This window comes from Notolabrus celidotus, chromosome 20 (assembly GCF_009762535.1).
Source record: "Notolabrus celidotus isolate fNotCel1 chromosome 20, fNotCel1.pri, whole genome shotgun sequence".
NCBI classification, from domain to species: domain Eukaryota; kingdom Metazoa; phylum Chordata; class Actinopteri; order Labriformes; family Labridae; genus Notolabrus; species Notolabrus celidotus.
The window spans coordinates 14,885,887-14,910,442 of record NC_048291.1 but is presented as its reverse complement, the minus strand read 5'-3'; the positions used below and the strand labels follow the sequence as shown (position 1 = coordinate 14,910,442).

The following is a 24,556-nucleotide window of genomic DNA, read 5'->3' as shown; positions in this document are numbered from 1 at the left end:
GTATGGTTGATCTGGGTGCTAGGCATAACACATTATTTCTAAAGCTGTGATTGGTTGATCCACAGAAAGAGAATAAAAAGCTCTCTGAGTGAAAATGGGCATAGAAGGAGAAATCGATAAGAATAATCATAGAATCTGATCAGATATTGTGTTTCATTACTGTTTAATTGTAATGATTAACTCTGTTGACTTAAATGTTAGCCATACTTTAGAAGTATATATGTTTTAAAACTTGTGCCCACTGTGCAGTAGCCTCTTCACATGCAGTTAAAGCAGCATTCCTACACACAGTCTGCTGTCTAAGTATATTTGCCAATCTAAGATTGATAAACGAGTGCAATCTGCTCTTTCTCTGCACCTCCCTGTAGACAATCAGAGAGCGAAATCGTCTGTCCCACATCTCCTGAAATTCATTTTTTTAAGAGTGACGTCTCATGTTCAATTTGCTTCTTTAATGCCCTTGTTTAATGGTTTGTGCAGAATGTTGCTGCCTATGTTATTCTGCACTCTCTGACTTTTACTTGGTCACCCTAGACCTGATGGAGGGAAACTGTTGCATTTTCCCAGTTGTCCTAGCCCATAACATTGTGAAGAATTTCATTTCTGGCGATATTGCATTGTTGCGTTGACTGAGAGGTGTGAGCACAAATATGATCACTGCATGATCTAGTGTTTAATTAACTCACCGTCCTTTAGTGTTTGGAGAACATTCTTCCCATCTCACTGTCATTTCACTAATTTCTTCTCCACCTGAGACACTCTTACTCCTTTAAGAGTTTTCCTCCTCCTCCTCACTAGTCTTAAGGGCTAAGATGCTTGTGAATAACTTTGATCCTAACCAAGATCTAGTCTAGTAATGGGAAATTCTTGGAGAACTCTTTGCTAAGTCAACTCTTTGCACTAGGAAGCTTTGAGAATACAGCCACTGGACTTTTCTGGCTTTATTGAGTGATCCCAGACCAGCTGTTCTAACTCTTTCTGTATGTACGCAACGTGACCACATCTTCAGACACTAGCTGGACTCACTGTCAATATTTGCACAACGCAGACGTTTAGGGAGACCTGGTAACCCTATTACAACTTGTTGAAATCTCCTCTGCTCTATCTTATGTTTGGGTGTCTTCACTGACAGTTTTAGCTATGGGATAATAAGGTTTAGACTGGCTGCTTACAGCTGGGGTTCCTCAGTTTTTACAGCTTTATGCCAACAGGCCTTTGTGCTGCTTACATTGTCCAGTGTCTATCACAACACTTTTTAAAACCCAAAGCTGGGAATTTTTACTCATGTATTCTTGAATTTAAGTGTACAAATGCAAAGTAAACTATTTTGGGATTTGTAAACGCTTGGATTTAAAGCACATTTATGTTCAGTAGGGAAACAAATAGTGTCTTGTCATTTAAACATTGTTTTAATGCTGTTTAAGAGTCCTTTTTCCCACATGCACTCTTGAAGATAGTAGTTTTTAGAAGCTCTGCCTCCACAGTTTCTAAAGTTTCTCACATGTCTCTCACAGCGTGATGCCTTCCCTGTGGGACGCAGGGGGTAGTGGGTAGAGAGGAAGGAAATTAATCTCAGAAGGCAGGACATGACAACCAAAGACTTTTGTTGTATTGCAGGTCCACACCAGTGTCGTAACAAAGCTCTGCCATCATCATGCCTTTGTACTTAGATATTGTTCCAGACATATCATTATATTGGTGTCCTGCGTTGTTTCACATTACAGTATGGTGTTGTGGAAGCATGAGAGGTAAACGCACAACAGGAGCTTCACATACACACACACTCAGACATCTGTGACATTCACATTCAAGGTAAGAATCAATACTGAGCCTTGAGCTGGGTACAAAAAAAGGGCTACGGTCAAACGGACAATATACAAACATCTTTGTTATACTCATCTTGGAAAAATATTCTCCTTCTTCATCCTCAGATGCTTTTATTCCTCCTGGGACATGTCACTCTGTCCTGGTGGCACTGAAACAAACATCATCACCCCAACCCTCCTGCTAGCAGGAAATTTTCCTGAACACTACCTGTTACGTTCTCAAACAGCTTACTCATACTCCTTTTCGACCGAGGCAGTTTCACCAACCCGGTTCGCGTTGGTCGAAAGGGGTATCAGATTTCTGGGGAAAATTGAACTGGGGGACTGACAGGAAAAATCATGGGTAGAGTCGGTGTGAAAATATGGCTATTTGCATTCAAACAAACTGCCCAGCCAAACATTTCCAGTTGTGTTGTGTTTGGTGTGTGTATGTGAACACAGCTTATGTCATTCACTTGACGAGGAGTTAGTAACAAAAGCACAAGAAACACAACCTAGTGGGGTGTTCCTGATGCAGCAAGTAGACCCAGACATTAAAAATGTGCAGCTACATTGGATACATACACACGTTATTTTTATAGGAATAAATTGGCTTTCTTTTAAGAGCATAATGTTGAAGGTTTTTCAAGCTATGCATGACAAACATGGATCATTGGTGCAAATTGAACCCTGTTCACAGTGATTTGGAGAAGAAGAGGAACAGGGAGGAAACAGACTGTTACATCTAATCAGGATGCAGGTGATTCCATGGAATTTACTGGTGATAAATCAACCCACCACAATAGCCACAGTGCCACACATATAAGAAATCTCTCCTCTATAGACTCAAGTTATCTGTTTGGGCAGATAGAGTCTGGAACTTTGAGAGTTTGTGAAACTTTTCATTGGTGTTAGCGGCGATCTCATTCACCTCTTTCTCTGAACGTTTGTTTGCTAAAGGTGTAATTCTAGCCCTCCGTATGCCAGACCTCAGCTGCCACCAGGACTCTGGATCATCAGTCACCAGAGAAAGGGTTTCATGGCTGGGAAGACAAACAAAGACACCCACTACAAACACCTACAGCTTAGCTGGTCTCTTCTTCCCATCTACTCTGGGGAGTCTGGGGGCCAGTGACCAGGGTCAGTGAGGTTGAAAAAACACAGCCACTTCAGTTTGACCCCTCAAAAAGGCCAGGACTGCCATCTTTCATTTGATCTCCCAACAGATATCACATCCGCTTCTCAGGCATCTTTAGTTCTTTGACACACGAGGGCTGTTATTGTTTGTAGACTGTTAGAAAAGGCATACAGCCACCCAACATGTTCTAGTTCATTGTCTAACCTTCATTAAAAAATATATGGGGTTACCAATACTAGGTTTTTCTGATGACACAGTTATCATTATCACTTACTGGATAATGAGCCCAGAGCTAATTTATTAGCTGGATAATATAGTTTAGGAGTTAAGTTGGGAGATCAGGCATGGTGAGTGCAAACCTGAAACCCCTGGTATTGACACACTCTTATTTCACTCACTGAAAAACTGTAGCACAACCTTCATTGACTGTCACTCCTAGCTGAGATGACGCCTAGCAGCTAGCAGGACTCATTTGTCACTCAAGATAGCCATGCATCTAATTATGCATACTGTTACAGAAAAGACCATTATACGGATTCATTCATTCATTAAGGTCATTAATAAACATCTAACAGTCATAACATGTAAGTAATTAGTAGTCATTAGCAACTCTATATGATTTAGTGAGAAGTTACTCAAAAATGCTTTTGTCACAGTTAGTTCCGATCATTCGTTTCTAATATGTTCCCTATGACTGTGCAAAAATGTAAACAACTTTATTATACATTATTACCAATAATGTGTGCTCAAATGTTTATAAATCCGTTTTAAAGTTGAGCATTTTTAAGCATTTTGGAGATCTGCCGTACTTTTGGATCAATCCTCCATGGAAGTTTACGGCAGTTTACGGCATTTCTGCAGTTTATGACATTTGCATGTATGTTTTGATTTGCAGATATGCACATACAAATATGCATGTATATATAAAGTATATATTTATGTATGCATGTACCGATGAGTGTACATCATTGTTGGTATACATTACTGCTAAATGAAAACATGGGGAGGGGGATTCTGCACTGTCACCCTTGACTTTCATGCTTTCTTAACATAACGCTTATGTAATATACACACACAGTTTAATAGACCAAATGAACAAAAACAACCTGATCTAATTACTTCAAATGATTGCCGCTTTGTACCTGTGAAAAGAAGATAATCTGTTTTCGCTCAACTGTATCATGTTTTCAGATCATTTAGTGCCACCTCATGTGTAATTATCTTCACGTGCCTGTGTGTGCAAGCTCTCACAAGCTCTCTCAAATTATCTGCATATTTTCATCTCTAACTCAAATGTGGGGAGCACATTCGAAGCCCATAAATGGATCAGCAGCCGTGTAACTGCCGCTCCACGTTTCCCCACAAAGTGATGCATCTCGGCACTGTCACACTACTCTCTAATTGGAGGAGCTCTGCTCAGGCCTGAAACACCAGAGAGCGGCAAGACACTCGCTGTTTTATAATTAAAGGAGAAATGTTTGCCTCAGTAGCCTCGTCACACCACTATAGAAACCCTTTTTAGCCACTGGGGCTGGATTAGAAGGTCTTTTCGCTGGCTGGTAGCCACGCAGCTTTGAGTGTGTCTTAGTATGCGGATAAAGTGTATGAGTGTGTGAGCTTGTGTGTGTGTGACAGCAGGACAGTGGACCCTGTAGAAATACAGAGGGGAACACCATATTGGAGCACCAAATGTTATCCCTGCTTCCCAAACCCATAACTGATATTTATGGAACTGGATTTAATATGCATAAAAATAGAAGTGAATAATTGATTTTCCCTCCTTTTTTTTTTCATGTAACCATCCTTCTTGTCATTCTGTGATTATGAAAGGTTGAATGGCATTAAATTATTAACATCAAACTGTTTTAATTAAGTCTCAAGTTTCAGGAGTAATGTTTTGAATCAGATATTATTCAGGGTAACTCCGTAAGAAGGAATGCAGGACTTTAAGATGGTTTTTAATTTTTTACTTGAAGCTATGCTTAAAGTTATTCTCATTTTGGAGTTTTACATTTGTTTGCATTCAAGCTTGTTACAAGTTTGCACTCAATATCTATCTATCCACTGTGGGAACATGTTCACATCTCTGACTTGATCTAAAGTGTGAAGCTGTGCTTGCTATAAGAGTGTGAAGGATGAGGGATTTAGGTAAGATTTTTTACACTTATACATTTGAAAAGAAATGTTCTGACTGCACATGTTTGTAAGGTAGTTGCATGTGTTTGTAAGGTAGTTGCACGTGTTTGATCAAATTTTATTGTCGAGAGCATCCTTAAAAAACCTTTAAACTTTTTGTAAAAGAGAGTTCACACTAATCTCATCTCTAATTTCCCTGTCATCAGCATCCTCTACATCCTCATGTCTTCCTGTGAGCTTCAGACAGGAAATGGAGCTCATAGATTCCTCTGCATGCAGGGGTCTAAGGCTGAGCAAGATTAACTGCAGGGGTCATGGGTCAAAGGTGCCCCTAGGTTCCACATTTGCAACTCTGCCCAGATCCTGTCCGGCTGCCGTCAAAGTGGGCAGCCAGCCGCACTCTAATGTGTATTAGCAAGACAAAGAGGGAGGAGAGGGGCAGGCATAAGTTGGGCTTTGATTTCTCTGAGATTTATGGGCGTGATGAAATCAGCTTTGAATGAACTGGGCTTGCCCATTTTCTCCATCGTTTAGCTACATCTGAAGGCTCTGGGGTTTGTTGTGGGAGACAGACACCATGAAAAAAGGCAACAAAATCAAAAGGAAAAGAAGAGAGGAGGGCTGCAGCTTCCTCTGAAGTCCTCACATTTCCCATTCAGGGAACCATCAGCTGGCTGCGGCCCATTGTGTGTGCTCCTTCACGACCATTACTTCTTCAGCAGAGAAAACCCCAACCCTAGACTTATGGAAATTACCCTGATGTTCCTGGATTACAGAGAAAGCACTTCAGCAGCAGACATGTAAGAATGTTCAGCTCTTGTTTTCCAACATAGAGTCTGACATGTCAGTGAAATATCTTTATCACGTGGTTAAAAAGTGATGATGTCTGTGCACTGCAACTAAGCACCCAGTGGATGATGATGATGGTGGCTTCCTCTCTCTCCCCTCTCCCCCATCCTGCATGTCCTCTGCATGTCTTGCAGTAAATACTAAGTGCCCCCCAGTGACCCTCCCAGTGATAAATAACCCTTAAGGTTAACCACGTTTTGAAATGGAGCTGTGAGGCCATTATAGGCCTCCGGAGTTTTCTTGACATGCTCAATATGTATCTACATGCCAAGGGGACTCAGCCAGAGCAGCATCATCTGGCCTCTCTTTTGTGTCGGCACTGATGAAGTTAGGAGGAGCTAATTTAACCAATAAAACTTAGCATTGGATTGAGCAATCCTCTGTCTGCATGCTCAGCACCCATGAGGAAATGCTATGTAAAGAACACCCATGTTGTGTAGGGAGTGATGCATGGGCATTCGTTTTTCCTGCATAACGTGGTGCTAGCCAACATGTGCGCATGCAAGTGTGTGCACAGATGGCAGTATGCAAGCTGATGGTGACTGCACCTTGGCGTCTGGTTGGCTGCTATAAAAAGGGTTGCTGTTTGTCTTTCACGGCTGCCGGTGTTATCTGGGAACATGTCTGTCATGTCGTGGAGAAGTGATTTGAAATTAGCATGAAACTTTAGATGCACTGATCAAATTTTACAATGAAACAATCATTCACTTGTGTCCAATGACAAAAAAATTGTTTGAGATAAAGCACTTTCAAAATCAAATAATTCTAAGCGCAATACATTCAAAACATGTAATAGACATTGTAAGTTGTCTTTAAATAAGTCAGAAAGCAGGGAAATTCAGCCAACTCTAATGTTCTAACTGGTTACATCGAGTATATTAAATTATCATTGAACAACTGTCATAAAATTCATCCTTTGTCTGGTAGTTAAACATCACGTGCACTCTGTAGTTCTGTAGATTTACACACTGACAGCTACAAACTTGGTTTCTGATGTAAAGTATAAGACATCTATAAACTTCTTTTGATCAAAGGGCAGAATCCTATTTCGATAATCCACTGCTGTGCCACTTCTGAGAGGAACCAGGAAGGGGAGTTAGTGTCAAGTTTCCCCAGCATTGTGAGCTTCAAGCAGGAATCACAGTGAAGAAACGTTTCCTCCTCTGTGTGGTAGAAACAGAAATTCATTTTCTAACAAATACAGTTATTTCAACAGAAAACCAACAACTGAATTTATTAAATTTTTCATATTTGGAAAAAACAAGAAGCATGTGTTGTAGTTACGGTCTCGTGGAATTGAAAGTAATGATATCCTGAGTGGTTTTCATCCTCTCATCATTATTCACTGACTGACGGTTCAGCTGCTTAAGGTCAGTTAAACACTTTTAAACTAGGAATCTTCCAAAGGAAGTAATTTCTTTGTCTTTTAACAGAAATTTAAATTCTAAAAAACAGGATACTCTAAAGTTAAGAAACGCTCCAAAAACAGTCATCACTGAGCACAATTTATTGTCACATCTACATGTCTGTGCTGGTTACACATTGCTCTGGATAATTTGTTATTTCAGTTTAACATGATAAAGCATGCACACAAAGTTATCTTTATCTTCTATATCACAATACTGACAAACCTTGTAGCGCTACAAGATGTAACCTGTCCCTTATGTTTGTTTACATACAGTTAAAACACACATACACACAATAAAAGTACTAACTCTTATTTTTCCATGAACCATGTTAATGCAAAATATGGATAAAATAACAAATAGAGAAAGATATGTAACCACTGGGTTTTTATTATATGATACACAGCAGTAAAGGCCTAATGATACGGCCAATTAGCTTCATGTTTATCAGCTGTAACATCCATAGTAGCCGTACTGAGTACTTTAATGTATTTGTTTTGTGAAAAATAGAAGTTGGATATTGAATATAGGGATAACTTGCAATTTTTTATAAACACTAAAGTACTGCTTCTTTCACTACACCAACCCACTGAATAAAAAATATGAGTACTATATAATCTACTGACATCTTGTGGTGGTTCTTGCACCTGATCAAACTCCACCTCTGTAACATCTACATCAAGCTTCATGTTACAGAGTAACTGGGGTGCTATTATGATGTAACTGTGCTGGTGTTGAGCTCATTCAAAATTAACGCTGCAGTAAAACTGCTGCATATGTATGGCCTGCATAATCAACAGTGCACTGGACGTTTAAAATTTAAAGACTGTAATGGACAGCAGCAATAACAGTTACATAGGCAAATCAATGTTTTTTGTATGTGAAGCTTCAGGGTGCTGCTCTGCAGAAGCTTTTTAAAATAAGTTTTTACTTTTCCTCTCAGAGATGCTGTTGAAGCATTTTTTCTGAACCACATTGAACTGTTTTCTTTGATTTATGTTGTTTCTCTGGAATACTGTCTGTGCATGGGGCCAAGTTTCCAGCACTTTGTGTGCATGTCCTTGAAGTGCAGCCAGGTGGTGCTGTTGCTATTTTCAAAGTTTGTGTGTTAACAGCTTGAATACTGGGGAATCTATTGTAAAAATCACAAAAGCTGCACAATCAGAATTCAGAATGAAAAGTAGTTGTATTTAGAGTCACTGCTGAAGACATTGCACTACTTTTGTTTATTTCTCATAATCTTTGTTTTAGTTGTATTTTTGTCCTCAGTAAGACACCATTTCTAATCCATTCAGATGCATTTATCTTCAGCATATCTTCAAACGTGACTATGTGATGCCAAGACATTTTGCCAACATGGTCCCGCAGTTTGGTGTGTCACAGCTCCCCCAGGTGGTGTAATTAAGCTACTACAAGGAGCAGAGTCTGATTAAGGTTCACAATGTTGTCCTCCCTAGTTAATGCATCATAATTAGCTTTAAAAGTTCAAGGAACAAGAAATATAATGAAATAATCTCACTGTGCAGTGTGAACCCTTTTTTGTAGACCATATTGACAGTTTATTTAACCATTTTCTTTAAATTATGCATACAGTTGACTCAAAACAAGTGGTCATTTTTAAGGGTTTATTTAGAAGAATACTGACAAAAATGCAAACTCGGGTTTGTACAAAGCAAATTAATAACAGAGCATGACACACTCGCAACACAGAGTAGGCTATACACTTCAAGAATAGTAGATAAAAAAGCACCATTTTCAAAACTAGATTACAAAATTCAAAATATTTGGCTTATCAAGTACAAAGAGTATTCATGAGAAAAAGAAAAAACTTCATGAGTCCATTAACAAATCTTCTGTTATTATCTTTTTAATTTCTAAAGATGTTCTCATTTCCTTCAAAACGGTATTCTTAGTAAGGCACATGGTTCGAAGCATCAGACACACAAAAAAGACATTTAAAGAAAAAAGCTTGATACTCTGGCAGTTGAAGCGACATTTCTTTGGCACAGCTGCATGATTTTTGAGAGACACAGACTCTATCACGTAAATGAGCATGACAATGTTAACTTGACAACACTATGTACAAATGTATGTAAAATGTTATAAATATGTCTAAAAACCACAGACACTATGTACATCTTTGTACTGAAAACATGGCAGGATTACTCGTCTTTGTTATCACACGTGATGGATTTGTGGAAGTCAGGAGAGCAACAAAAGTCACATGTCACCAACGCATTTCAAAACACATTGAAGTCACTGTTACACTCTTTGGCTTTTGGTTAGTTCACAAAGCAGGCAGCTGTGATATGTTTCAGCATGTGTTGGGAACATAAAAGATAAAACATAAAAAACAGCTTAAGAAAGAATCCTCAGCAGTGATAAACTTCTGCATCCTGTGTTTACAGCTGTTAGTGACACATGCACTTTTGTTGTTTTGATGATGTCAGTCTTTGGTCTGTGGGCAGTAGGCACAGTGCGATGTTGTTGAAAGGGGTACTCATAACTTCCCCCTTCTCTTCTCTCCTCTGCTCCATCTTCTCATTCTTTCTTCCTCAGCACGATATAAATGAGGCCACTGATGAGACAGAGAGGGAAAGCCACCCAGGCCAGAACATAGGCGTAGCCAAACTGTGCACCGGATCCGTCATCTGGACACATCACAGTGTAGATGATCGCCCCGCACATCACGAACACACCTAATAAGAAATATCACGAGAGGAAAGATGAGGAGAATCTGAAGGAATTTGAAGCAGATGATCTCACAGCAGCTCCACCCTCATCTGCTCAGGGGTGTGACCCATCGTGTGATGAAGTCATACTCACTCGCCAAGATCTGGAAGATGGCTGTGAAGAAGAAGCGTCCGCCCTTCACCAGTCTGAACAGCTGATACACAAACGCAATGAGGGAGAAGAAGCAGAAGAGCACGGATAGGACCATGAGGGCTTGCACCGCCTGGATCCAGTCTGGGAGACACACAGAAAAGTTTAGTTTCAAAGTTTCAAAAACCTTCAGAACTTCCTTAAAACACGACAGGTTTCACCACTTTGTGTATTTTTCTAGTTGTGCTGACCTACCTTCATTGCTTGCAGGCTTGCAGTGGTAGCCTCCATTATTTGTCATGCAATTGTACCACAGATCTGAGCTCCTATCCCCACCTACAGTCCAGGCCTAGTAAACACAACAACACAGAAGCTTAGAATCACACAGCAGCATCCAAGTCAAACCAAAAATGTTCATACTCATGGAATAAAATCTGCATTTTTTTATTCCCACAACTGACTTGTGCCTTATTGCTCTTTTTCTTATTTATGATATTAGTGATAAATGCAACAGGACTACTTACACTGGCAGCTGTGGACACAATGAGAAGAATGAGGATGATAAGGTGCATTAGCAGCACACCGAGCAGGATGAGCAGCATTTTCTCAAGTAGATCTAGCGAGACAGAAAAAAAATGAGTCCACATGAAGCTACAATCCCACCATATGCGCTCATCATCTAAACGCTAGATGGCACCATGTCCTCACTTCTGCACTAACCGCAATGTTTACCTCTGTATGAAAGTATCCCCTTACATTTCAAACGTAGAAAGGAAAGAAGAGAGGAACTATAATTTATTCCTTATGGGGCTGAATAAGTTAATGTTTGGTTTAAAGTAAGGCTACAGGGACTGAAATAAATCGATTACATGAACTTTTGATCCATTTAAAAGTGAATTTCTTATTTACAACACATGAATTTCAGCAATGGGTGTTTGCAAAATAAAAGCCCCGGAGAAAGGCAACTGTTGGTCGATATGAGACTGAAAGATTCACGACAAATCAATGCCTGCTGCTGGAAAACAAACTCAAGCCATCTGCAGGAAAAACATTCCAGCGTAGTACCGCCATGCGTGCGCCTCAACATCTACCCTTTTATTATCTAGTGTGAGTAAACGAAACCTGAAAAAAGCGATAAAAAGAGCGAGCCAGTCAAGAATACAAAAGAAAGAGGTGTATTTGTCCGCCTTGTAAGTAAATCCAAAGTCATGTTTAAAGTCCAGTGGTGAAGTCAATGAAAATTCAGTTTGTAAAAGATCCAAACAGAAGTCCAACTTACGAAGGAGGGCGAAGCAAGCGGGAGGTTTGATTCCGTGGAAAGGGAGTGCTCAAGTGAAGAGTTTGGAGAAAGTTTCAGCGACTTTCTGCTCCTCGCGACTCGTCCTCTGTAGCTACTATTCCAGATGTGGCTCACACACCCCAGTCAGTCTCTTTCTCCGCCTGAGAACACCGCCCTGCAGGCCCTGCACGTCACCAGAGGCCCGCTCCAAAAACTCCCCCCACCACCTCCCAACCTCTCCTTCTTCCTCCCAAGGAAGCCTATCATCTGGATTGTAGTAAAGGCCACAGGATTGCATGGAGTATCCTATGGTATTATGTTGCAAACCGCGAAATGTAAGCTTTTGTGTGACATGTCTCTGCTTTTATGCCTTAAAACAGCAGTGACTCCAAAATTAAACATCATTCTCACATAAGCAGTGACATTCCAGTGAATGATTTTTGATGCTTCTTTGATACTCAGAAACTATATGCTTAGGTGTTATCTTTGCATTCAGCAGACTTGCTGTGATGTTGTTGTAAAACCTTACATATTTAAAGGACAATACTGGATCCTATCAATGTGTCTACATTTCAACCCATACAGTTGTGAATGTTTTATGTCTTTGCAAGCCACACCTAACAGGCTCTTTACCTTGTTCCAGATGGTTAAAGGTGGCTGCATTGCCTACTGACCCTCACTGACTAGCTGAACGTGCTCAACACATGTCCAGATAGGGAGTGTGAGAGTGTGTGTATGTGTAGCCCAGCCCTCTGGAGGCCCCGCGGTATGCCCAGAATGCCTATGAGTGTGTGAAGTAGGCCTCCTGTTTACTCCTGAGTCTGCATAGAGATGGGCGAATTTGTCTGGTGCCAAAGGGAGTTGACAGGGCGCAATGTTTCCGTCATGCTAAACTGATGGAACCGCTTGGATCTCCATGCACACACGATTTAAGGATGAGTGACAACAGAGACTGTCCGCCGCAGCCAGCCGCCGTGGCTCTGCATCCCTCATTACACTGTGGTCTCAGGCCATTTCCTTGCAAGTGACAAAGTTGTAAAGCAAACCAGGATGCAAAAGACAACAGTGACAAAAGCACTAGCACACATTTGCTGTTTAGAGTCCAGACATGAATGTGATCAGCTGCAGCAATCGCAAAACACAGCTTGTGTCTCTCTCTCTTACTCTCTCTCTCTTTCTCTCTACTCTTCTTCCTTGCAGTTTTTTTTTGGCTCATCAGGTGGATTCCTGTGGTCTCTGTTTGTAAACACGCAGTAGAGAGAACTGTGAGCTGCTGCCCAGGCCCATTGTGGGATGCCGAGAAGAGGCAGTGCCCTGAGTCTTGGTACAGCTGGGGGAGACAGAGGCAGAGAAAGAGGGAGAGAGAGAGAGAGAGAGAGAGAGAGAGAGAGAGAGAGAGAGAGCTCTTTGACAATCAGCCGACCACTCAGCTGGACGTGTTGCTGTTTATGAAGATGTAATTTGTGCAGTGGTCAGGTGGAAGGCAGTGCCAGCAGCAACAGAAGCAGCAGAAAACCCCAGCTGCCCAGCTGGAGCAGGTGTGTGTGGAGACTAGAAATGCCCAGGTGGTGTATCACTCCTGTGAGGACTCTCTCTCTCTCTCTCACACACACACACACACACACACACACACACACACACACACACACACACACACACACACAAAGTTATATACATCAAGCAAAAGAGCAAGAATCTTTTTATTTATGTGAAGTACAACATCAAGAACAGAAACAAGCATAAGGAAAACTTAAATTTGTATAGCTACACTGCATTTGCTGTTGTTGTTAACTCCCATAACATCATCTGTCACACATTCCTCAGGAAATGAAGCATCAATGCAATGTGATCCACAGTGCCCCACCCTGACTTTGTTACGAGTATATTTAATTTAACAAGCTGTGAGGATGCTCTCAACATATCATCATACATTAGTCAGATATTTAATAGTTATTGTAAAAATATGCACATGCTGTGTTCTTAATGAATATTTTATTCAGTTTTTGTTTGAAGATTTAAGTTAACTATTTCAGTATGAAGCAAAAAAAAAACGTATTGTGAGGATTCTGTGACATACATGCTTTCCGTCATTATCCCCACATGCATATTAGTGCCAACATCTTTGACTGATTACTTTCTGTTCCGACGATAGCTCAACTGTATCTCTGAACGGATATGATCGTTCTTCCATGGCCGATAACACAGCAAACCATCCAAAACCTTCATCAAACTATCGCACACACAGCTGCCCCTCTTCTTTGAGAAAAAGAGGAATGACAAAGCAAACAGGCAGGAGCTGCAGTAACCGAAGACACGGTCATTGTGTTGAGGCTGTGGCTGAAACTTAAAACCGACACACCCCACCTCAGTGAGGGATTCACCAGCACACAGGTGAGCTATTTTAGAGAGCTGGTTGTTTGGTAGACTTAGCAAAGTTTGTGGATGTTAACTGGCGTGTTTTCTGTTTCCCTGAATGAACTTTGCAGAGCTGTGCAGCAGAGCCTCAGTGCTGTTTGAGCAATCCAACCTCGAGCAAAACAGCTGACCTAAAAGAAAACCACAGAGGCGTCACAGTGATTTCACTGCTGCATTTAATGAATGTACAAATTTGAAACACAAGAATGGGACACTGAGAAAAGATGTTTTTGATAGAAAATCCAAGAGACTGTCTGTATTGTGTGTGGATAAATCAAGTTTGAGAATACATCCTTATATTCAAGCAGTACTATCGCTCTGATAATAAGGCAGTTTTACCACTGAGTTCATACTGACATAAAGATTTACATCTGAATTTCTAACCACAATGAGTTGGCTAGATTGGGTTTAACTGTAACAGCTCTGAGTCAAGGTGAGTCCTTACTTTCGGTTTTCCTTTTTGCCATCACAGAGATTATGACACGCTTGTGTTTATCAAAATAATCACATCTTCAGAACAAAAGTCAAGTCAAGACTTGTGTGAAAGTCGAGGTGGGTTACTGGAACTGTTCTCTCTTTTCTGACTAAATGAGTCAGCCTCTGTTCAAGCACAGATCCTTCACTGGGCTCCACCTGCAGGATGACTCTTTTTGGACTCCACCAATAGCAAAAATGGGACTGGATTTGATCCTGGCCTGGCTGTCTGGAGGACATCTTAGTAGGACAGCTGGACAGTCATATTTTACTTAAGGGAATATAAAGGAATGATGGAACGCATCAGTACGCCTTCACCTTATGGAAGTTCAGGCCAAAACAAGAGGAAACTCTAAGACTATGAAGTAAGTTTGGTCAAATGTCATTAGGAGTAGCTGACAACGCCTGTCCACAATACAGTCCTTGGTCATCTCACCAGGCATCTCTGACTCAACACAGCTGGAAAACTATGGAATCCAAACCCAGCTGCTCACAGAACTTCATGATTCTGTACAGCTTCGGTTAGTTTGTACTGAAGTTCTAAAGCATCTCTCCAGTTCACTTTGAAACCAGAGACAGCGACATTCCTCTTGCAGATGCATTCTCAGCTTTCCAGGATGTGCATGGCTCTTTCCTTATGTTGCCTGATCCTCAAGCCCGGACTGGCCTCGCTTTGCTGCTCCTAAATGTTTGTGTTTCGCCACTTAGTGACTATCAGATAACATCCCACGGAGCATGCAGGAGGAGCTGGATAGAACCTGGTTAAAGGATTGCAGATGTGACATGAATGTGTTGAAGTGTTCATGCACAATGACACTGATGCTTGAATGCATGTTGACATGGACCATGGAAATGCAGGTTTACTGATGCTTTCACACCAAAACAAACAAAACCTGTGGTTGTGGAAAAAAAACTTCTGCAGCTCAATGGTTTAGTGCCTGCACTGTCTAAAGTCTGCGCTATTACACGCAGGCCTGTGTGTGAGTGTGAAGCAGGATCACATTATAGCATCTGTGCCATGCATGCCCCATCTCACCTCTCCCATTTTAAACCCTGAAGCACCAAAATGGACCATGACCAAGCCAAAGATCTCCATTGGCTGGAAGCTAAATCAGATAAAGCAGGCCAAGATGTTATAGAGGGGAATGGGCTTCTTTCAAAAAAACGGGCCTGTCCCTCCCTGTGAAGCAACAACAACCAAATAAATCAGTGACATATGGCATGAAGAACTCCAGATTGTGGCACCCAAGTGATCCCAAACATATGCTAATCATTAGCCCCTGGCTTCCTGTTGGAGTCGATGTCATCCGCACACACATCCCAACAGGCACGACTAGCATACAAACTGTTGCTGTGAATCTGAGTTATACTGGCCTCAGGGGTTTGGAATGAAGCAATAAAAGGATAAGAATTCAATTTGAATCTTCTTGCACTCATTTCTGCACAGATCTTATGGCCTGTTATCCACTGGTAGATGTCTTGGCTGCACTGATTGCACTCTTCGCTAGTTTTCTTTTGTAAATTGCAATCAAATGTGTCTAAGTAAACACTTGTGTTTATATGATTTGTTTGCTTTGAGATTTGCAGCTAAACCCTCTTTAACTCCAAAAGAAGAAAATGACTCTTATCTACTTGTTATCAGTGATTTCCTTATTCCTGCTGAGTGTGCTAACAGTTGGGAGCAGTGTATCTGTGCTCCTTTGACAGCCAACAGTGCTTGCTTCTTTAATAGCCTGCCAATTCACACTTTATGTAGGCTAAAGGAGGGTGTTAGCCAGTGGGTATATTCTTTCCCAAAGTGTACCAGCACATTGCAGCTTTTGTAAATGTGTTCCACCCAAAGAAAAAAGAGATGATTTTCTCTGACTCAAATCATGCAGCATTTGTTTGTTGTGAATTTTTATAATTGCTGCCTCTGGGGCTAAAGGTCATGCTAGGCAAACAACTAGTGTTGGGCTAAGTAATGTGCCAAATTGAGTTGCAGAAACATGATTAGCACACGTGAGAGCAGCTCTGTTACTCTGTGGTCATTAGCAGATTTTCAGACAAAGTCCAAGAACAAAACTATTGTCTCATTTATGTAAAACTCTAAGAGGTGAGTCAACAGATTTTAGCTTAAGGGAAGCTAGCATGAGGCTAGCTAAGCCAAAGAAAAAGAGGCTAAAAAGAAAAAGAAAAAAAGCATAGGCTTGCCGCTGAACAAGCTTTATCTTTTTCATCAAGCTCGCTGCTGGAGTTATGAGTCATCTGGCTGCTGATACATGAAACCAACTTGATAATGGAATCCATAATAAACACAGTGTTTTGCTTTCCTGTCAGCATTAGGATAAGAAGATAGCTGCTGGTCAAACTTGTTGTCTTTGGGAAATGTGGTGATACGCACACATATGTGATGGCTGGCATGATGACTGTAACCGTGGCCTGGCAAAGGAAACTGTGGCTATGCCGTAAAGCCTGGCTTGGTGCGGAGAATGTGTGTTGTGTGCGCTCATCTGTCGACATCGGCCTGGACCGCAGCCCAGAGCAGCCACTCACATGAGATCTAAACAGAGCCCACTGATGGCTCCTGCTCCTCTCAGTGGAGAAGTGGAGGATGAGGGGAGGATTGATGGATCAGATCTGGCAGACACGGCGAGTCACACCAGCACGGTTTAAACTTTAACATGCAGAATGTGAAAACTCTAAAACATTTTCAATTCAAAGTTTTTATAGTTCTCACAACCATTCCTTAACCCCTAAATCTACCAAAACACTTGTTGTAATGTGTATCTCCTTGGTCTTAAAGCAATAGATTGTGATCATTTTCTCATGAAATGTTTCTCAGTTTTAAATAAGTAGAAGGATCAACCTACAAGGGAATAGGAACCTTAATGTTTATTGGCTCTCCTTTTGCACCACCAGCAGATTAAAAACCTGAAAGTTTTTTGTCAAGGCCAGTTGGTTTATATAACAACGTTCATACATGGAGCAATTTGACATGCTTATCACACTTAAACATAAAACATTAATAACTTTAAGGGCATTAGATATCTTTCAATATCTGATCTAATCAGATATTGAAAGATAAAGATACATACATTGATAAAAGTCAAAAAACCTAAATGCCTTTGTCATTGGAAGTACTAAGTAGTTACTGTGCTCTGCACAGCTGTCACAGTGTCAAGTGGCCTGTTAGACCAGCTCTGAATAAGTTGTGTCTTAAGTTAGGGTCCAAGGTCTGCAGTAAAATCATGTGCAAAAACTAGTTATTGTTTGATAGGCACATGCCTTCACAAGGCTCACCTTCACTTGTAGAGGTTAATGCTCGAACTAACTACACTAGTGTTGCAGAAATCAAGTTTTTACTCCATTTGGCCAGTGAAGAGGTCTTTTCTTACTAGGTTTAGTTTAAGTGCTGCCTTTCATGCCAGATTTCCTCTAAACAGGCTAATGGCTGAAAATAACTGCCATAAATTCCCAATAAATGACTAACAGCAACTTAAAAGTTTGTCTTATTTGATAAAACATTATGATAAGGTGATAATTAATCTACAGTGTAAAATTACAGCAGTGACAAAGTGTGAGGAAATCAGCAGCTACAACACGTGGATTTCGCTGTACTCTGTTATTGTGTAGATGATTTATCTCTACTCATAAAAGACAAAATCGGGAGTACTGATTGTCATACATTTTTAATAGATGTTATCTATTGTAGAGAACACGTTGCTGACACACAACAGCTGATAAATATCTCTGCTTCCCCTCCTCCCACAGAGTATCCTTTTTCCCAAACCAAAATGTTCTAACAAGCGGTACTTTACAGAGGACTTTACAAGAACTGAGAGGTAGGTGTAAAATTAAAATGTAACTTATCATGAAGTTGGAACTATCACACCTGGTGAAACCCCAAAACAGTAGTAGAGTGTAAGCCCCACCCTAAATCAACCTTCCCAACAGACAGAGATCCACCTACTTTTCTTTCCTTGATTGAAGTAGATTTTATAGAACAGCCCACCCAAGAACCTCTGCCTGAGGATTTAGGTTCACAGTTTGCTTCATCTGTGTCAGGCACAGCCCTCAACTGCTCAAAAATCCCACACAGGGGTGCTGAGGTGGTGAGGTTCCCCCACAGTCTTGATATCTCTACATTTCAACAAGTGTAATTTTATGTTTTTTGTGATTTTCTCATCTACCTATTTCCAGGAGTTTGAGAAATAATTTGCTCTTTTGTGTGCTTTATTTTCTTATTGTGTGTTGGGTTTTTCTTAGAAGTAATCTGATGAGTTATCTGCTATGTTATAGTATTTTGAAGTCACAAACTACAGAGTCATATCTTCCTGTTGGACACAGATTAACCAAATGGTCTTACCTTTATAAATATGGATTCGTTTTAAGAGCTGATCCAATAATGTCTTCCTGAGGGTTTAGGCTCACAGGTTGCTCCATCATTTGCTCCAACTTCTCCTAAATGAGAAGTGTCTGAACAACTATTGAACATATTATCATAAATAGAAAGATATATGTTAAATAGGTGCAAAGCTTAAGTCATTCCCATCAGCTATCATTGAATCGTTTAGTGACAACAACCTATTGGTTATACTTGGCATTCGTACACAAGAGCGCTTGGGATCACGTCTCCATTTTCATCTCTGCAACTCCCAGGGGAACAGTAGGTAAGAACATTTACTTTAAGTACCAATAACTTTTACATGAGTAGACTTACAGACTGGTATTTACACTTCTACTGAGTAAAAGTTCATCACGGAAGCTGTACTTTGACTTGAGTAGAATATTTTGAGTATTCTTCCCATCCCTTTCCATTCACCCATTGTAATTTCATAATCATGAAAAATGTCAGTCAAGTTCTGAAAGCAAAGTAATTCAGTTTTAACAAAAGCTTTTAAGCTTCACAAGGACTGATTTGAGCTGAAAACATGATTAAATAAATGAATGGAAAAACAATGGGCTGGCTATTGCAAACAGCAACAACTTCATAACTGTGAGCAAACTGAATGGCCTCTTGCATATAAATGGAAACTTCATCAAAGGATATATAAGGACAAACATATGACAGTAAGGCCCACATTGTTTTGATCTGAGGATAAAATGCATAGCAAAAACAAAACAGCAGTCATGGCTTATCATGAAAGCTGTGTCCGGAATCTCTCACATAGATCTGTGGATTATCACTTTAACCAAAGCAAACTGAAAAAATGTCCTCCCACAACAGGGCAAATTCCTCCCATATACAAAGGCAGGCACTGGAAGAACAGCTTGATCCTACAGACTCCATTATATGGCTATACTACTCCAGCAGGATTTAAGACATTGCAGATTCCCACCCACTCCTATCCAAGCCTGGCCTCGCTCTGGATCCGGAGTGACGAGAGATGTTGGGATGTATTGTTATGCTTTATGCATTCCAGATGAGACCTTAGCCTGTTCCCCCACCCATATGAGTGTAACAAAACATGTGTTGCACTTGGATCCCTTGTGTGATGAATTTCACTCTTTCATGACAAATGAAATGTTGGGTGTGGTCAGAAACAACAGCAGAGCTCCAAAGACAGAGAACAATACCTATACATTTTCATTGTTTCAACCGCAGTGTTTTCTCTTTTGATATTTTGAATCAAAACTGTAGAGGAAAGTTTGACTTACACAAAGCCTTAGTCATACATCATGACCAAATACTTTCTTTCAGCAAGTGCAAGCAGACAAATTACATTAAACCTCCTTATTGCCCTTATGGTGTCGGCAAGTGCTGAACAAGAGAAGAAAATATAGAATGGCAGCTTGGATTGAACTATTCCACTTTTTCAGAGGCAGGAGGGGGATGGGATGGAAAGACTTAATTGAAACAGAGGGCTGTTTTTTATATTTTCCATTTTAAAGTTACCCTTCCAAAACATTACCTGGGCTCTTATTACAGCAGGGCCTGCACTTTAACTTTAGTGTTGTTAAAAGTCCCAGCTCCTGCAAGATATAAGTTCCCCTACTTGTGCTTAATAACTAATGTATATTATAAATACCGCAAGCACAAACATGTTTTGACTACAACACACAGAGATGCATGCCCATGGAAGCAGTTGCATATTTAAAGCCACAGACTCTTGGAGATAATGCACATACAATCACGACCCAGCTGACAGCCCAAAATGCTACTTTGGGGATGTGGGGGTTTTTCCAAGGGAATGTTTTGATTCTCTGAGGTCACGGTTGGGTTTGTAGATCTCCAGTCTGTAAAAAAAAAAAAAAAAAACTACACACATGGTTGTGGGAGGAGGGAGTAGGTGGAGCTGGCTGAGTCCCTGAGAATCACCAGACAAACAACAGTGTAATCGTTGCACAATGGATGACTGGAAAGTTCATGGAAAATTAGAAACTCTGCGGTGACACTGTTTCACTTCTCACAGCTGTATCTAAATACCTCTATGACTCATAACAGGTAGCTAATGCTCTCTCTTTCAGTTTCCTTATTGAGCCAGTTCTTATATTTGTAACCATGATGCAAAGTGTGAGATTGAAAGTGCCACAAGATGACCAGTCCTTTATTTCAAATGAAACTGCTGGTGACCAGGAAATTCCAAATCCTATCAGCAGTTCTTTCCATTGAGTAGCCTTTCGTTCATGCGTGTCTGTGTGTGTTAGTGTTTGTGTGGTGTCTGCCTGAGTCTCCGTCTGGCTAGTCTTAAGATTTGTGGGACGGCCTGCAGACGACAGGGAGCTGGATTGACCATAACACACAAACACACACACTTATTCAAGCACACATCGCAGGCCACCCCGGTCACACCCAAAGCATCCCAAGCACGCAGTGCCCGGCACTCACACAGAGGTCTCTAAATGTGCCTACGGCTGTGTGGGTGAATCACTCTCACTCTGTGCGTCTGTGTGTGCATGGGAACATGTGTGAAAGAGGGGGGTCAGTGTTTGATAGCGGTCAAAATGGTTGCTCTGTGTGGCGTTTCCAGATGTAGCGTGTGTGCCGCAATACTTTAAACACACCATATGTTGCAGATGAAGGCCTCAGTTAGCAAGAAGATTAAGAATGAATAGATAGAGCTGTGACAGTGGGCCGAGTGTCTCTCCTGTCTCCTCCCATCCCAGGGCCAACTCCACGGTGACCTCACCCTGCCTCCACCCTGCACACTCCCCCTCCAACACTCTGCGGAACCCAAAGCAGCAGCAGAAGCAGCACAGCTGGAGCTACAGCAGGAGAATAGTGGGAGGGAAAAAAGGATTGGATGATTACTTAACCATTCCTCCTCTATTCGTTCCCTCTTGCTCTGATTCACATTTTGTCCAACCTCACTCTTACCACCAAGTCTGTCAACACCCACGTAAGCACTCTTCATTCCTGAACACACATACACATCCATACACATGCCCACCCCCCCTTTAATGTTTGAGGTTTTCAATGTCACATGACATTTTTTCCCTTTTTCTCTGGAGTTAGTAGTGTGAATGAGGCAGCGCTGCAAGTGAAGAATATGGTACAACTTTCCCTGCCTCTTCCCAGTGAGCTGTCAATCACAGTAAACAGCCACAGATGGAGAGGTTGTAGTGGGCCTTAGCTAGGCTTTGCCATGCTAGCTACACCGCCAAAAGGCAATTGTCTGATACAGGAAAGCCAGGAGATGGCCTCTTGCTCAGCTGCAGAGCTCACAGGCAGACACGCCTGTACATAACATGCACAGTGTTACAGTCGAGTGTTTATGTTTAAAATAAACATAGCAGACTCATTTCAATTTCAAGCCTAAATCCACCCAGAAAGAAAAAGTGTCTCATGACAGAATGTTAAGGGTTGTTTGGGGATCAAATAATTGTGCTGTGCTGTTTTTGACTCGGTTTTTAATCCAGCGTATGAGTGAACATTACATTTATAGCACATATGCCTGGAGGAAAGAGGCTGCTTGTATGAGTGGTTATCACTGCAGTACAGTCTTCTTTTTTTGACTTCTGCGTATTCAGCAAAGAGCAGAAATATGTATGAGTGGTATTAACATTTGCAGGATGTATACAGTTTGCAGATTATTGCAGTTTTGTTTTCAGTTTCTAAGTGTAGACTATTCTAAAATCAACTTCCACATCATGCTCTTTTTCAGTCACTTTACATGACTCATTTTTCACCCAATAGAAATATTTCCTTTTTTTTTGTTTTGGAAAACTAAAATATAAATGAAGCTTAATACAATCATTAAATAATCATATAAAATAAAATAAACACAAATCAACCCAGCCCCAGCAGACAAACAAACACACAATACATCTGCTTATGGTCTGTTGACTCTGATTGTGCTGTGAAACCTCAGAGGCACAGGAGAGGAGGAGAAGGAGGAGGACAGCCAAATCCTGGCCGACAGGACGGTGAAGAGAGCCAGCATCGGCCGGACTTTTCCCCTCTCCTCTCCAGCTCGGCCCTGAGGGAACCATGGCCAGAGGGAGGGGAGCATTAACTGGATGACGGAGTCGTTAAATGGAAGACCAACACCCAGTACAGCTTGTTTAAAGTCCTCTCTCCACATGGTGCTCTGGGATTCTCCCCCTAGTGTTGTTTTCTATCTCTACCACACGCCCTGATTTATGATGCTGTTGATATTTGAGGAGAGTGAATTGGCCCTTAAGCCTGCTGCATTGTTTCCACAAGTGGAGGTTGTGTATAAAGTCACAAACGAAAAACAGGAAGGTGATAGGCTGTAATGGAAAGTCAGCCTGGGATGATATTAGCTTGCACTATGAAATCACTGGAGGTTTAGCTCCTGTTAACAGTAGAGGCTGTGTTTTATAAAGCCTAACCCAGGAATGCACAGAGGCCCCATCTCTCCCTAAAACTGTGAAGTTAGAAGTGAATGAGGGAAAGTTGAATTACTCTTCTAGACCAAAGCATTTTGAGGTGACGTAACTTTTTTACTGCTGTCCTTAATTAAATGATTTGAGGAATGTTGATAGCTTAAATTAGTTTAAAGAAACACAGAGATGTTCAGAGATTTACTTGCTTTAAACATGACTACCATATATTCAAGATTACTTCAGATTACTGAAGAAAAGACGAGAAAAATGAAGGACATTTTCTGCACAAAAGAGCCACTGATTGCTAGATTTTTGTCAGGCATCCTCTCTGAGACTGTCCTTCAGTTCCTTCTGCGCCTGCAGTCAATAAGTGGCACTGGTATTACTCATTATGTTGGGACTCTGGAGGGAAGATTAAGTTGAAGAAGGACCAGAAGGTCAAAGTTTAAAGCTGGCCCTATGGGAAGTGAACCCTTTTTGATCCCTCACTTCCTGGTCAGCTTTAGAACATTTGGCTCCTCAGTGGGCATGCAGTGTCTGCTTAACAAGGAAGGTATTGTATGGCCAAAACGGCCCCTGTGGGGAAGGCGCCAAGTCTGTGTTGGCAAGGATGTAGCCTTGCAGTGTGATCAACATCTATAAGTCTCTTTTTTATCATTTCTTGGTTCACTGATAGACTCACTTCCCACTAATTAGCTACAGCCATTTTTTCTCACTTGTATCATTGTTAACTCTAAACTGAAAGATTACAATAAAAATGCAATTTATTAGATTAAGAGTTGTTGAAAACTTTGTGTCTGAAAGTTCATATTTTCCTTTAAGGTTTGTGGTGGCAGAAGAGTGCTTGACATGTGTGTTCTCCTTCCTTCAGTGTCAGTCAGGCCGCGGACAGGCCTTGCCATGGAAGCAGCCTCAGGCAGAGAGGAGGGTGGGTAGAGAGCAACAGAGCCCCCAGGCCCCATACTATGTGGTCATGGCTGAGTGCAGGCCAGGCCAGACCTCCTGGGACACACATGGCTGCAGGAACAGCTATTCTCTTTAGTGGAGTGAGACAGCAGAGCGCAGACAGAAAGAGCAGAGCGGAAAAAATGAAGGCATGAATCATTGTTTCTGTGGAAATGGTAAAAATGAGTCGTCAGATTTGGGCACAAGGCGGATGTAGAAAATGGGACAGCTGGTTTCATGATTGACGTCAACATTTTAAAATCACTACTTTGAAAGATGACACATCAAAGTCACATACATTCTTCAAACTGCTTGTTTCAAGGCATGAACAATAATAAAACTTTAATACATTCATGGTTTTATATCCTGCTGAGTTGAAAGAAGATTCAGGAGTTGTGGTTCTGCTAGACGGGAAAGCACATTTAAAACAGCAAATCTGAGTCTAGCCCAAAGAGGTTATGACACAATTTCTAGATTCATGAGGCAGCCTCTTCCAACAACAGAAGTGAGGCAG

At 41.2% G+C, this 24,556-nt stretch overlaps 1 protein-coding gene across 1 annotated transcript; it reads right to left on the bottom strand.

The window, feature by feature from the left end:
• Positions 1-8,945: 8,945 nt before the first annotated feature.
• pmp22a (peripheral myelin protein 22a) lies at positions 8,946-11,600 on the bottom strand. Its single transcript, XM_034712317.1, has 5 exons — positions 11,437-11,600; positions 10,682-10,773; positions 10,413-10,506; positions 10,161-10,301; positions 8,946-10,033 (listed from the first exon to the last, which is right to left on the bottom strand). The coding sequence occupies exons 2-5, from the start codon at positions 10,757-10,759 to the stop codon at positions 9,876-9,878; spliced, it is 471 nt and encodes a 156-aa protein (XP_034568208.1). The 5' UTR covers positions 10,760-10,773; positions 11,437-11,600; the 3' UTR covers positions 8,946-9,875.
• Between the last annotated feature and the right edge of the window lie 12,956 nt (positions 11,601-24,556).